General features: G+C 40.1%; 1 protein-coding gene across 5 annotated transcripts in view; it reads left to right on the top strand.

The window, feature by feature from the left end:
• Window positions 1-15,719, top strand: part of LOC146510394 (glutamate receptor 4) — a 173,526-nt gene that overhangs the window by 120,123 nt on the left and 37,684 nt on the right. For all 5 annotated transcript variants that reach the window (XR_014876346.1, XM_085173921.1, XM_085173919.1 and 2 more), the window contains exons 9-10: window positions 523-633; window positions 10,610-10,816. Coding sequence is in view for 4 of the 5 variants with exons in the window: in XM_085173921.1 (XP_085030047.1) it covers window positions 523-633; window positions 10,610-10,816 (318 nt within the window). In the remaining variant the exon portion in view is untranslated. The remainder of the gene's footprint in view (window positions 1-522; window positions 634-10,609; window positions 10,817-15,719) is intronic.

Below are 15,719 nucleotides of genomic sequence, written 5' to 3'. Positions count from 1 at the left end.
CCCCAAGCAGTGCTTGTAAACCACACCTCCTGATCTCAGCTGTGGCTCATGTCTGAAACCATATAAGGGAAACCATACACATGCCAGGAAACATGCAAAGCGAGCTGTTAGAGTTTTTGGCTCATCTGGATTATTTTTACTTAAATGCTGATCCCATTGTTTGAAACATCCAACAGTATCCAACAATTTAACAGTATAAAAGTGATAATTAATAAATGGGAAATAATATAATATGATCACTATCAGGGTGCCTACAATATGATAGAAAAGTGTCCACTATTTTAACAAATTGTAACGCCAACACTGAGCTGGATAAATTAAGCTTCACGCTGCAGTAAAAACAAAGCTTTCCTCTCCAGTTACATCCACTTGCATCAAGTAAAATAGCTCCCACGGTATTAGGGATTGCATCATTATAATACATTATACATACACCCACCCGACCATGTGGATTATATAGCGTATTATTATGAATCTACGCACGCTTCGGAGCTTGATCTCACGTTTTTGTTTTCACTGCAGATCGGCTACTGGAACGACGCAGACAAACTGGTGCTGATCCAGGACTCTCCGCTGCTTCCAAATGACACTTCTGGCATGGAAAATCGAACCGTTGTAGTCACTACAATCATGGTAAGAGACCGGCATGTCCTCAACCAACGCGCACACTCATGCATGCAGTAATATTCAAAGTAATTTGTAATGCCAGGAAGTGTTATTAACAAGTGCCTCTGCAGATTACACTGATTCATATGCAGAGCCAGGAGTGTCAGATTTAGTGGATACACATCATACATCACAAATCTCCGACACTGATACGAAAAACATGACGGTCGGCTGCACTTTTTGCTTGCAAAGTGTTTCTGGTTTGTTTTTCTGATGTACTTTTTTTTTTGTTACGTGTTTTAATATATTAAAGGGCATCTTTAGTGGTAGAATTTTAAGCAGCAGCCAGATGAAATTGGCAGGGGCACATATTCAAGTTCAGTGCTCACAATTTGGCACTTTTATAACCCTTAAAAACCTTTAAATTCTGCGCTACGAGTGACCAGATTTCAGAGATAAGTCTGCTTAGTTACAGAATTTTCTATTTTTAAAAAACTCTTAAGGAAAGGGGATTTATTTTTATTACTTCAACAGAAATTTCAATAAAACATAACACAGCTGCAGGACTAACTGCCGTCACTTAGATTTTCCTTTATTGCACCAATAAACATCATAAACAGCTGCCGTTATTGAGGGTTTTTCTATTCTTATTGCATTTTATAAAGCAGTGCCATACATCTACAAAAGCATTTCACACACACTGAATTGCCGTTGCATGGCATGCGAATCTCAAGCTGTAGCAGCGACTCTGCGGTGGCTGAATAGAGTAAAGCAGCCAGATGTAAATGTAGCATCTGAGGGGAGGAAGGAAGGAAGGTAAGGAAGTGGGAATGGAGAGTCACAGCTCAGCAAAATCCTCCCTCTTTTCAGCCCCTGATGAGGAACCCCATTTTAAGAAACTGATCCCCAGTTGGACGCAAGCAGGATATGAAAGCCCTTAATGGCAGAGTGATGGACACAGGAGCCTGAGCCAAAATGAAGCCCTAAAGACACTGGGCGAGAGGAGAGACACAGCAGCTGTGTTAATGGATACCCTGTTTCAGAAATCTGAACAAGAAATGGAGCCGCTCAGAGCCATAATGGAGTCCCTCGAGAGGATAATAAAATGCTAAATGGAGGGGGAAAAGACAGTCCTCTTTTCTTTTGTTTTTTACGGACGCCCTCATGGATGGACACCCATTAAGGCCTAAATGGATCCCCCCACTCCTACCATCACAGCATCTGATTTCTAGCATAAACAAGCTCCAACTACACCTGCTAATGTGTGTGTGTGGTAGTGTCACGCATTGTCATGCTTGGTGTGTCTGTGTGGCCAATCACAGCTCGAGAATCACCCCAGTTTGCGATTGTAGTGTTTTGCAAAGATCTCCAGAGCCTGAAGCGTAAAGTAAGGAAGTGGCAGTGTATAAATATACATGTTGTCTAAACCTGTCACCTTCTCCTACTACCTGCTCTACCGTACAGTACATTACACACTCCGAGGGCTTCCTGTAAGCCTTAAAACAGCTTAGAAAGACTAATGCGCTCATAATCATCCCAGTTCATATCCATCATGCTTTTGTGCAGCATGATAATATAGTTACATTGTGACAGCTGCCTTTCATTCCCGCTTTTAATGTTTGTTCTGCGTGTTTGTGAGAGTAATGTTGGCTTAGCATAAACTTAATGAAGCGTTCAAGTTTTATATTACATCCATCTGTGTCTTAATGCGTTTTAAGAACCCTTTGCAAAGTAGCAGTTTAACATGTCGTGGAATATGCTTGCTGATTATCAGGCCTACACTAGCTGCTCCCTGGCCTAAGCCTGAAATAAGTTTGAGTTTTATGATCTGACTCAGATTTAAAGGCAGTTAGCTCCTCTACCCCAGAAACCTGGAGACTGGGGCATGGCTAAAGGGGGGGGGGGGGGGGGGGGGGGGGGGCATGGGGTGGCACCAGTCCCCTCATGGAAAAAATATGAAAAATTTAGGGAGGGACAAGAGGGTTTGGTGTAGTCTTCCTTAATGCATCATTGTAAATAAAACTATTCAATTTTCAATAAATTAACTTGCATTCAAAGCTCTTGTGCTAATTCTAGATGTGAAACAATGAAATTTAACTTTTTATCTTAAAATCAAGAATGTGTGAGACATTGTTTGACCCATCAGCAGAATAAAAAATCTTTAAGGTCCTACCCAGACTGGATTCTGTTCCTTAAATGGTTGAATCATGTTCTTTCATGTGGTGGCCACATGTTACAGGGCAGCCATCTTTCTCACAAAGTCATTGAAGTCACTATAAGTTTCTGGTTTGGTCCAGAAACAGCCAATGCCAACACATTTAAATAAAATAAAATCCCAGAAACCGTTTAATGGCTCTTCCCTTATCTTAAACTTTTAAGAGTTGTCTGTATTTAAACAACACAAAAAATGACAAGCACACACTAAACCAAACCACAGTTGGAGAATCCATGACATTGATTGGTTTTTACCTTATTTTTTGCCGCTTGTTTTGTCTTCTTAACTTTTTTCTGTGCACAGTTTAGCTGTGTGTTGTGTTCCTTCTTGTTTGTCAGATTTGACGGCTGCTTTTGGCCCAAAGCTGAGGGCTTAACTCTGCCCTTGCTTTCACATAATCCAAGCGGGTCCACCAGGTGCCCCCATTCTTCAGACCCGAACCTATCCTGAGGCCATATTTCTGTTGTTTCTTCTCCACAAAGTTATATGATTTTATAAGAAAGGCTTTCTCGTAAATAAAAATGACATGACAGTCCACAAGTGCAAAAAATACTTCACCTTCACTTGCCAGTAATCCACATATTTAATGGCAGATACTCACTGCAGTCCACTTGTGGTGCTGTAGCATCTTAAAAAGAGAAAACAACTTTCAGATTTTTTTTAGTACATCAAAGCTGAGCTCCCAGATTAGCATGGCTACAGTCTAATCTATTATAATCCAGACTGTGCCCTTTAAAGTATAGAAGCTGTGGAGAGTTTTTATGTCTTGTCACAACACAAGGTCATACTGTTTTCAAAGTGGTGTTTAGTTCTCTTTGTCGTTAGCCTAAAGCTTTAAGAGATAGCTGAAAACCCTGTGAAGTCTTTGGCTTCAGCTGCCCAGAGTTTGATGCATATTCAGAAAAGCTCCCGTGGACAAGGACGACGTTTGATTGTGATTATATGGGCAGTAAAAAGGAAGTGAGATTTGATGTTGTGTGCCTTTGCTTAAAACTCCCTCATTACACATCTTGGCACAGTATCAACCTGCCAAAGGGCAGGAACTACAGAGAAATCCTGCAACAGCGGTGAAATGTTTCGGAAATGGTTTTGCTGTTAGGCTTCACTGTGGTGCTTAAAATCCCTGTTGATAATGCACCTACAACTGGGTCTCGTTCAAATTTCGGGGTGCCAGCCCCAAAATTTAGCAGATTCATTTCCAGACTGGATTACTCCAACTTTGTATATGCTGGACTGAGTAAAAGACTGCAGTAGGTTCAAAGTGCTGCTGCAGAAACATCATCATCATTCAGTGTATAGCTTCATTTGGTTTGTTTCAGGTTATGAGTCAAATCTTTTTTATCGTCACATGTCATAATCTTAGGTGCATTAATCAGTAACATTTAGTAATACCAAATTCCTGAATGGCTCTTACAGTTGCAGCTCTAAAACTCTGGAATCACCTTCCTCTTTAAATTATTTCTGCCTTCAAATCCTCCCTTATTCTGATTATTTATTGTTCTGTTAACTGATGCATTAATTGCTGTCATGTACTTTGGTCTGTTCTTTTTAAAATAATTGAGTACTTCTCAGCATTAAAACAATTTCTAGTGGACCAAATAAGACTGGAAAAAATGCTAATAAATGTTCAATTAAATGAATTTCATAGGCCTCTAACATCAGAGTTTCTCTGAGTATTTTGGTCTGAAATTTAATTCAATTCTGTTGTCATTTGAACATCTTCAAGCTCTTTATGCTGATTTTTTTCCAGGCATTGTGGGAACCTTCGGCCAGTCACCTGTGGACAATTGTGGGGGGCAGCCAGAGTATTTAGAAAGCAGATATCCAGTTTTTGATTTTCTGATCTGTGGCCCAGTCATTTTTAATGACTACTTATAAAAGTGAAGATGTGAGGAGTAGAAGTAGTAAAGTTACATGGGTTTAAATATCTGGGCTCAATCATTCAAATCAACAGATAGTTGACAAGAGAGGTAAAGAAGAATGCAGGCAGGATGGAGCCGATGGAGATGAGTGTCAGGGGTGATTTGTGATGGAAGGATAGCAGCAAAAGTGAAACGGATGGTAGTGAGTATGGTTTGGAGATGGTGGCACTGACAAAAAGACTGGAGGTCGAGCTGAAGATGCTCACATTTTCATTGGCAGCGACCAAAATGCACAAGATTAGAAATGAGCAGCTCAGGCTGACCAGTTTGGAGACAGAGTTAGAGAAGCAAGGCTGATTTGGACATGTGCACAGGAGGGAGAGTGGGTACATTAGACAAAGATGTTGACAGTGGAGGAAATTTCTGACAGCCATACTTTAAGCTGCAGGTTCTTCATTGTCAACATTTATGCTGATGAAAATTATCCAGAAATGGATCAGAGCACGTCGCCTTATACAACAATTAGGGGAAATGGGTTCTGCCTGTAATCAAATTACAACATTCATCAAGCTGAAGCAAACAATTTGCAAATTATTTTATCAGTTAAAAGGTTTTTTCTAGATCTGACTAAAGTAAACTAGATGAAAATAAATGAGAGGTTGAGGATAAGAATGCAAAAATGTTCTTGGGTGAGTCACTGTGTGAATGAAGGGCACGTTTCTTAAACCTTATAAATAGTAAATTTCTGATTTATAGACAAATGTTGTCTTTTCAACCACATTTTACATTTCTAATTATATTTTTTGCTTTACTGTTGGGAATCGCAAACTTTGGCTTAGAGTGGCTGAAGCTTTCAGATCCAAAACCCTTGACCGCTGTAGCACCCAAACGCCTCTGCTGTGAACAAAAGCAAAATGGAGATTCGCAGTATATTCTCTGTGTGCGCTTCAAATGTGCTCCTCTTTTCAGTGTCGTACACTCAGTCAAATAAAGTGTGATTAGTGCGTCTAATGGCTGCTGATGACTAAACCCAGACATGAGTCACTCATGGAGAAGTAATAATGTGTGTGAGAGCGTCACACAGTTTGTTTTTTGCGGTCAGGTTTTTGGACAATGGGCCATCATTCTGTTATCGCTCATAATCAAACAGAATGTGCAGCAGATTGTTTGTCCTGCGTAATGTACAAAACACTCACACACAAAGCCAAATGGCCAGATTTTACTAATGTAGATTGTGTGTGTGTGTGTGGGTGTACGTATGGATTTGTGACATGCAGTTGGCCCTGTGGTATGTGTGTGTGTGAGAGAGTGTGTGTGTTCTAATGGCATGTGTAATTAGTCTCATTAGGCAGTGAGTGAAGCCGTGCGGTTGTGATTATTGACCAGCCTGTCAGCCATGCTGGCCTTTACTGTGAAGACCTCTGAAGTACTGCTCTGTTCTTGTGCCAGAAACACTGACTCCCTCTGCTCCTCTGGCTGCCAGCACTGTCATACACCCCGCTATCATAAATCATATGGATTAGAGCCGATTTCCCTCTGATATAAATCCAAAAACACTGGCAGAGATCAGCTCGCAGATTAAGTCATCATCAATAAAACGCTTGCGATTCATTAAAAGTGTGACACGAGTTCCATTTAAGAGCCAGCACAAGAATTCCTTATTCCTGTAGGTCATCAAGACTACCAAGGTCCTCAAAGAGGACATTTAAAGTAGAGTTGTCCATCCGGACCACAACAGGGATGTTTTCCGACAACACCAGAAACCCTGGGATGGAGGTGGGTTGCAAAGTGGCTTGCAGAAGCAGCATGCAGGCCGAATAGGCTTAAAGACTAAACTTTATGTGAGCTATCAGCTTATGGGGTTGGCTGTTGAGGTAATTTGATTGCTAGCTGACCGGCCAGACCAAACGCTAAGCTCAGTTAAATCTTTTTGACAATGTTGTTAAAACTGGTAAAAAAAAATTATTATCAGTGTTAATCTTTGTGTAGTTCTTGGGGATTTTGTGTCATTTGCTAAATGCTGTTCTACCTCTCAGACAGTACAAAAGATAGACCTGCAGGTCTAAATAGATAGAGGAGTTGGCTGACAACTTTCAAAACACTAGGATGGCGGTGGCGAAAGCACTCATCCTCGGGATTTCACAAACTGTCTGTGGTACGGTACTATAGGGTTATCGCAGCAAATATTCAGTCTCCTGTCGCGTGGTAAAAGAAAAAGCATGAAAGCCTGTTTGAATGAACTGTTACTCTGTCGATTAGTTGTACCCTGAGCTAGTAGGAATGGCTTGTCCATAAAACCTGTATATAATGCATAAATCTGACATTATTCAGATGTCCTTTGGACTCCATGTCCTGACAAGCTGGAAGTTGCGAAATAAAATAAAAAACAGGAATTTACCATAATAAAAAAATCTAATTAAAACTGCAACAAGAGCTATTTCTTACTAGCTGTGCTGGCACCCACTGTACTGCTGCACAGAGATGAATGTGGGGAAAAGGTGTTTTCAAGAGCATTCAAAGTGTGTTCTCTCTTTTTACCTGAATTCCTGCCTAATTCCTGTCTAATAATTCTCTCTACACATGCACAAACCGAGTCCCTGGACACTGAAGGATATCAGAATATCTAGATTACTTTGTGATGACGAGGACATAAATGTGACTTTTAACTATGTTTTTATTAGCTTTGCAGCTTTTCCTCCTGACAAAGACCTTTCCCATGGACATTCATACATTAAGTAATTAAGTAATAAGAATCCATAGCAACGTTTTTAGCTCAGTAAGCTACCTTTTTTTTTCCTACATTAGGACACCTGAGGGATTAAATGAGCAGTTAAACTCATTTACACTGGCAGGAAGTGGCTCTTTCACTGATCTGAACCACAATGAAAGTGACAGTTTGACTAACTTTAGCTTGCTTCTTTGCTTCTTTGCTTCTTTGCTAATGATGTCAATATCAAAATACTTTCCAGAGCTACAGTTTGTTTTTTACCTTTAAATGAAGACTGTTAGGACTTGTGTTTGAACTTCGGGAAGCTGGTTATTTGTCGATATTAGTGATTATTGAGCTCCATTTTTTTCAGCTGGTGTTTGCTAGTGTAGCTTTCGGGTAGTAGCAGAAGGTATTTATTTAAGTCTTTCATACACAAATTGATCTCCAGGCTGTAAAACTACGGTTTTGCTTCATTTTGTGCTTATAAAGTTTGCATTTAATGCAGTTATTATGAGGTCTGTCACACACAGCAAACCCAGGGTAGGATGCTGATTATTTTCTGAGGCAGTCAGCATAATGTGAGGCTAGTGTTATGTGTAATCTTTTTCTTTCACATGTTACATAAATAATGCACAAAGATAAAGACGGACAAGGGAATTTGATATGCAGATACAGAGTATGATTGATGCTTTATAGTTGTGAGAAAATGTTAATAATTAGTTATTGATAATTTGTCAAAAGGCTTGGCAAATGATTCATGTTAATATTATTAATGAGTTATGGAACCTTGTAACCCACTACAAGCGTCCTTCACTGTATTTTAGTACATCGTGCCATCATTATGTTGTACAGTAACATCTTTGCTGTGCTGTAGGCTCAGCCGGGCATTTGCATTCTCTCCCTGCCATCGAGTCTTTGGTTTACCTTGCTTTGGCCGGCGGCAATGTCAAGCAAACACATCTCAAGAATAAATTGCTCCCATTCTCAATATGCAATATGCTGCCATCCATGACAAAAGTAATTTGTTTGGAAATATGAGTTCAGAAAGCATGCACGGCTTACATTTAGATCACTTTCTGAGGAACAAGAAATCTAATGATATATAACCTTCCTCTGGTCACAGTGTAGACTGATGTAGCCACCCCAATTATTTAAGTGGTGGCATTAAGTTATTCAGTCTGACTGCATCTAATTTCTCTGCTCCTTTCTGTTCCATGTCTGTACCCCTCCTCTACCTTTTTTTTTGCTTAGTCATGTTTTCTGTCTCTGTGACATGCATCTATACAAATGCTTTGCCTGCCTAAATGATGGTGTGTGCTACATATTAAGAACAGATAGTCTATGAATATCATAGCTACTGTGACGGCTTTTTGAACCGAGGCATCTCAAGGTGCATCTGACTGTGAAACTGAGGGACACCAAATGTTTAATTTACGAAAATAACATCACGTTGTATTCACCAGGACTTAAGACTAGAGACTAAGACCATAAACCCACCAAGAAAGCGATTACTGAAGTCGTCTTACCTGGACTTCCTATTAATGTGTGATTGTTACTGTAACTACGTGAATCTTCTATGCTGTATATGCTCTGCTCATATCACAAACAACTAAAAAAGCCAATTAAACTTTCTTACGACTGCAGAGGTTCATGGTTGTTGTTATCTCATCATCTGATTGATTGATTAATAGTCATAACATGAGCTTGTAGTCTTAAACTAACCTTGCTCATTGTTGAAGAACTGAATGTTAAACTTTAAACAGGAAATACGCAGCTTTTCCTGTTTTAAAACTTGAAGCAGAAACGCTGTGAGCACCAGGGATAATGCACTAATTTAGCCTCGTTTCACCTTCTGTGCCTCAGGAAGTAGCTCAGGTCGTTGACTAATCACAGGGTTGGCGGTTTGATCCCCGACGCCTCCTAACCGCATGCTGAAGTGTCCTTGAGTAAGGCACTGAACCCCAAATTGCTCCCAGTAGTCAGAGAAGCACCTCCCATGGCAGCTGAGTGTGTTGGTGAGTGGGTCCATGAGATCGATTCAGGTTAAAGTGCTACATAAATGCAGCTATTTACCGTTTCTCATTACAGCTCAAGAATGCCGATCGCTCGGTTAGGTCTGAAAATGTGCTTTAGTCTAAATAAACAACTGCATGTATACATTTAAAATAAATTTAATGGTTTCAGTGTTTAAGACTGAAGAAAATTTAGTTTATGTACTAAGAGTCCTTTTTATTTAAAGGGTTTCTTTTCTGTAAACAAATACTTAGTAAGCTGCTTCCAGACTTTGGTGCGCCACCCAAGAAAATTCAAATACATTGTGTTGTTTGAGCATTTTAGGAATTTACAACCTTCATGAGGTCAAGAATATTCAAGATGAAAGCTTACACTGTGTGTATTCTCCCTCTTTCCACATAATCTGAGCTTCAAAGTGCAGTACCCAAAATTGACCAACGGGTGTCGCTTTTTTGCCTGAAAGACACGACTCGTTCAGGTCTTCTCGTTCTTCTTGCTCCAGGCAACAATTACAAACAGTGATGGGGTTATGAGATTTCGTTGCTTTGTTTGTTTGTTAGCAGGCTTATTTTAGATTGCTTTGCATGAACACTTTACCAGCAGTGGAGCTTGGCCCAAGATTTGGACTCGATCTAGTAGAACGGATTCTTTACCATTGCAAGAAAAAGCAAAAAGTAAAACATTTCACAGTCCATCTTGTATAATAAGTGTATTAAGCTGCAATTGAGAAAATTAGGAGAGATCATGACAGTAATCTGGATTCAGATCCTTCTGGATCCAGGATTCAATTCATGCATGGTGTGGAGGAAATTATCAACGTTTGTGGAAGTATCTAGTCGTAGGCTCCTCTTGTTTGTTTGTTTCATTTGTCGCTCAGGCCTGAAAATCAGATTCTTCTGTCAATACTTATAAGAATGCATTATTAACATTCAGCAGTCTGTCTCTGTCATTTCAGTGTTTCTAGGATTTGTTACTACCTCCAAAATTTAATCAGTAAGAATTGTGCGTTTTATCATCTGCATGCCCTATATGCAAACCAAACAGGCACCTCATCAAGCCGTTGCTCCACAACTACCTTAATCCATCATGGTATTGATGAGCTACAGTTCAGTGCTCTCTATTTGTGTGTCACTGCACAAACCCTCATGTCTGTGTGTCTGTCTGTCTGATGGTTTGGTTCACTGGTTATGGTCCCTTGTGTAGGAGGGACCCTACGTGATGCTTAAGAAGAACTGGGAGATGTATGAGGGCAACGACCAGTACGAGGGTTACTGCGTGGATCTGGCTTCAGAGATCGCCAAACACATCGGCATCAAGTACAAGATCTCCATCGTCCCCGACGGAAAGTACGGCGCCAGGGACCCAGAGACGAAGATCTGGAACGGCATGGTCGGGGAGCTGGTGTACGGGGTAAGAACTTTTGTTTTCAATTATGTTTTTGACTGAAATTATCTTTTTTATGACTCATTTCACTGAAGCTTCAATTTTATGCTGTCAATAGAAGTCAAGATGGTATTTACAGAGAATATAGTGCCTCCTCCAGATCTTTTTGTACTAACAATACATTTGTACAAAAGCTTGGTTTCTGAGAGAGAGAAAAAAACTGATCTTGAAAGCTGAAAACTGAAGTTATTGATCAAAATCTACATCATTAAACCTCAAACAAAAAGTCGATGAAAGAAAAGATACATCGCATAAAACAAACCAAAGCTGCTGTTGTAAATCTTTGATTAGTATGACATGGAAAAAGTCTATATATTAAAGGCTGAATGATAAAATAATTATATTGATAAATTAAACAAATTAAATTTTGTAAGCTCATATTAGTATTACTAGTATGTATTAAGTTCATATTATGCAGTAACTGCCAGGGCTGGAGCCCCTTGAGGCTGCATCAATACATGCAGACTCCTATATTAAAATGGCTAATATTAATACATTAAAAAGCATTTTTATAATTTTATTTTAAAAAATATATCTCTAGAGCTACAACTAAGCAAATAGGAAGTTTCTCTTTTAACTTACCCAATTAATAATGGGTGTGTCAGCTTCTACTTACTGTTAGCTGTTTGCTAGGTATCGCCTTACGCTACAGTCACCGTAGGTAAAACTGTAGTTGGAGACCACGGAAACCAAAACAGCTGTGCCACATGAATTTGCGATCTTGTTGCCTTTGAAATGGTCGCTATGAGGATGGAAACCAGGTCTGTGACCACGGCAGTCAATGGCCATTATTATCATTGCTATATTTACATGCTAGTGCTAATTAGCAGCTACCTGCTTCTGTACAGTCTATGGAAGCAACTTGTTAACCCAGCTTGCTAACATTAGCACCATATTGGACCATTTTACCTTCTCCACCAAATAATGAATCTTCTGGCTCCAAAAATTTTAACATTGAAATGACCAAATCCCAAACATAAAGCTTTAAAATAGTACTACACAATCCAGAAAGTGCTTTTATATTAAGTCATTTTTTAACCGCCTGGCCATTTTACAAGGGCTCTTTAAATTACTCTAGTTCCATTACCGTTTGTTCTAGAAACAAGAGAAGACAATTTTACAGCCGAACGTATAAAATAAGTCCAGACATCTTGTATGATACTTGTGTGATAAAGGGTTAACATCAAACGGCATCAACAAAGGGTAAATTAGCAGCAGATTAGCAAACACGGAACAGAGAGATTATATGTAAAAGCTTCTTTTCTGCCCAGCTAAGATAAATAACAGACCTGTCTATGGTAGGGTTAAATAGATTCCTTAAATCATAAAACGCTCTATATGTCTTTTTCATGCAGAATTTTGCCTTTGTAGAAGCTTTTCCTACAGGAGCGGTTTTTCTTGACCTGCAGAGAGCTCCATCTGAAGCACTGTTTCTGTTTGTTGTGGCCATAATTAAGCCCATCTGAAATGAAACCGCGAACAGTCTCTGGTGTTGTTAATGCTAGCAGGATGAGGGGAATTAGGGGAGCATTAGAGCAGAGCTTTTGGAGGAGAAACACAGGTGTGGAGCTTGTTAAAGAATCTCTGAGGACATTTGATTTGAGAACGAGGTGTCTTTCTGCTGCTCACCTTGATGTGGGATCAAAAAAGATGCAAGGATGTGCATGAGGAGTGATAGAGCAATTTCAGGGCCTGCTTGTGGTTTTTTTACTTGAATGTTTTTAAGGCGAAAAACACATTTCACTAGGAGGAAACATATAGAAACCATTAACAAGTGAAGATAAATAGGATATAAGTACAGCCGAGGTCTCACTAATGCTTTTCTTTTCAATAAATGTGTGATATTCTACTTTCTGTCTGACACTATGATTATTTACCCTTCATCTGCTGAGAGAAAGCTATAAAATTCATTTTTCCCAGAACAAAAAAAGATCCTTTTGATACTTTCACGAGTAGCAAAAGCATTTTGTTTAAAATGTACAGTCAAAAACCAAATCTTTTTTTTTTTTGTGATGAGTTAAGTGGCATTTTCACAAAGTGGCATTTTTCTCGCCTGCGCCTCTTTGGTGCTGCAGTGACTCACTGTGAAGTCGACTGCGGCGAGCGTAAGCAGAGGCACAGTTCGGGATGTGTCAGGACTGATCAAGCAGTACAGTGCACTTTTAGTGTAAAGACTAACCAGGTTGGTCAAAAGCGCAGGAACAAAAAGTGCAGCTCTGTTCTCTGCTATTTTCATCTCTTTAACTAACCGAGAGCAGAAACGCAGCCTGCCCGGTAGAATTGCTTTGATGGGAAGACATGCTGAGCGACATTACTTTAATGTAAATCCCTTAACAGGAAGATTTAAGTGCCGACGTGCTTCTTTGGCCAAGTACAGCTGGCATCACACAATGTTGAGCCATTTGGACCCTTTTAATCCCACAACAGAAATTGTGTTTGTGTACTACGTCAGTGGAAACATAACCAGAGATCAAAGCTGTATTTTTAGCATCGCAGTATGACTTTAAGGTCAAAGTTGTTGCAGTGACACTGCAACAAAGAATTTCAGCCAATGTGATGTCATTCATCAATATGTTCGCATTTTGAGACTTCGACTGAAGAATTTGAAGCATCTTGTATTTTTTTTTAAACCAGCTGTCATAAGTGAGGAGCAAAGCTGGCTGAGAATCGAGCACACTGAGGACTTGTCATTCACAAAGCAATCTGGAAACCTATCGCTGGTCTGGTGGCCAACATTTCAGGGCTTCTGTTGTAGCTAGGACATCTGGAATAGTGGATAACAGATATCCAGGCCAAGACTTCCTCTTTTGTCCACCAGCCATTGTTAACTATCCATCCATTTACTTAACCGCTTATCCAGTTCAGGGTTGCAAAGGAGGCTGGAGCTTCTCCCACATGGCTTGAGAGGCGATGATACACCACGGAGAGGTTGCCAGTCCTTTGCTGGGCCAACACAGAGAGACAGACAACAACACACACTCACAACCAGACCTGTGGCCAGCTTAGAGTAACCAATTCATCTAACAAGTACAGAGATACATGTGTGAGAAAGCCAGAGTAGCTAAAGAGAACCCATCCAAGCAAAGGCTTAATGTGCAAACTCCCCACAGAAAGCCCCCTACGAACCAGGAGGTTTAAATCAGGAAGCTTATACCTTGTGGCACAGTGATGTTGAATTTGCATCTTCTCCCTGTGCCTGTGCGGGCTCACTCCAGATACTCTGGCTTTCTCCCACAGTCCAAAGACATGCATGTTAGGCTAGCTGGTGATTCTAAACTAGCTACGGATTGCGATTGGTTGTTTCTGTCTCTTTGTGTCGCCGCTGTCCTACCCCATCCCTCACCCTGTGACAGCCGGGATTGTGTCCAGCACACCTGCAACCCTGAAAAGGATAAGTGGGAGAAAACTGGATGGATGGATCCTTAACAACCAACTTGTCATCAAACATTGTGTTCCTTCTTTTCACTCCGATGAATCTTTTGTCTTTAACTTTTTTGTTCCTGGTTGTTATACCTGTGAGCAGAAGGCAGTTCCTTGTCCCCCTGAAGCAGCTGACCTTTAGACCTTAATGCCTCATTGTTACTCGTTTATGCCTTAAGGACTTTACACACTGGACGTATAAAATTCATGCAAATATTTTGTGCACTCAGTAAATTCACCGATTCTTAATGCAGCCACTCACACTAATTGCGTAATTTCGCTGAATGAATTTGTGGCTTTTATTTTTTCAGATCAAGTTGGCTTTTTCAGATATTTCCCATGAGAATAAATGGGTCAATGCATTTGGCAACAACTGCGCTCGTAGCTCAAAACACACACCAGTACTGATATGGAAATGGTAAAATACTATTTTACCTCAGATACACAACAAGATGCTGTTTCTAATCAGTTGACTCTGTGAAATGATTTCTTTCGTTCCCATCTCTGCCTACAAGAGCTACAACTTCATCAAAAATTAGCCAAACCCTAAAATATAACTGGTTTTATTGTTTGCTTTACTCTTAACTAGAAGCATAATCCACCAAATGAACATGGTGATGTATTCAGTAGCCTTTGAGCTAACAACTAAGTTCACAGAATTCATTAGTAAAGTTTTTAGTGAAGTCATAAATTAAGCTGGAAGTGAGACTATTTTCTAATAGATTTCTAAACAAACTGGGTTTTTTGGAGCTATCATGTGTGTTTGCAAAGCTGGCAGCTTATTCTACTGTTATCATGTGATTTCTGAGCGCATGGCAAGTGTCAGCACTTCTTCCCTCTAAGGCATTGGTTAGAGGCCATTCATTTCTCCCCCTGCTCTGAACAGAAAAGATCCGTTCTACCACAAAAGCCCCTGCCTCCTTTTAACCCTGCCTTGTATTTTAGTGCACACTAAATGCCCTGAGGCTGTCATCTTAGTGCATTTTGCTGAGGATGAAAGAACTTAAATCTCTTTCATTTTCTTTCCGCCCTCCCTCTTTTCTCCTTTCCTACCTCCTTAAGTGCGCGATGGTCATAATAAAACTTTAAATTCTTGCTGATATTAAGCCCTTTGCTTCCCTGCTGGGCAGACAAGGTCACAAGTGTTGCTAAGTCACTAACTGTAATCTGGTTTGTGGATTTTCAGCAAGTCGGTATGCACTTTTTCCACAGCTGCAGACCTCCGAGGTAGCCGTTTCCCCTTTTTTTGCCTTGCTGTGCTGTAAGCATATTTCTCTGACATATTATTTTATCCTCCCTACTCATTCCCCTGGAGTTTGAGCTAAGCCTTTGAGCATTAGAGAGGATTTCAGAATTTCCTTTTCAATTTCTTTCCCTTCTCTCTCTGTCTTAACTTGATCACTCCGAGATGTGTTCGGCTGCCATCTTCAACTTGATCGCTCAGAGATTT

The sequence above is a fragment of the Neolamprologus multifasciatus genome, chromosome 10, assembly GCF_963576455.1.
Source record: "Neolamprologus multifasciatus chromosome 10, fNeoMul1.2, whole genome shotgun sequence".
In the NCBI taxonomy this organism is placed as follows: Eukaryota; Metazoa; Chordata; class Actinopteri; order Cichliformes; family Cichlidae; genus Neolamprologus; species Neolamprologus multifasciatus.
This window is presented reverse-complemented; position numbering and strand designations above follow the sequence as displayed.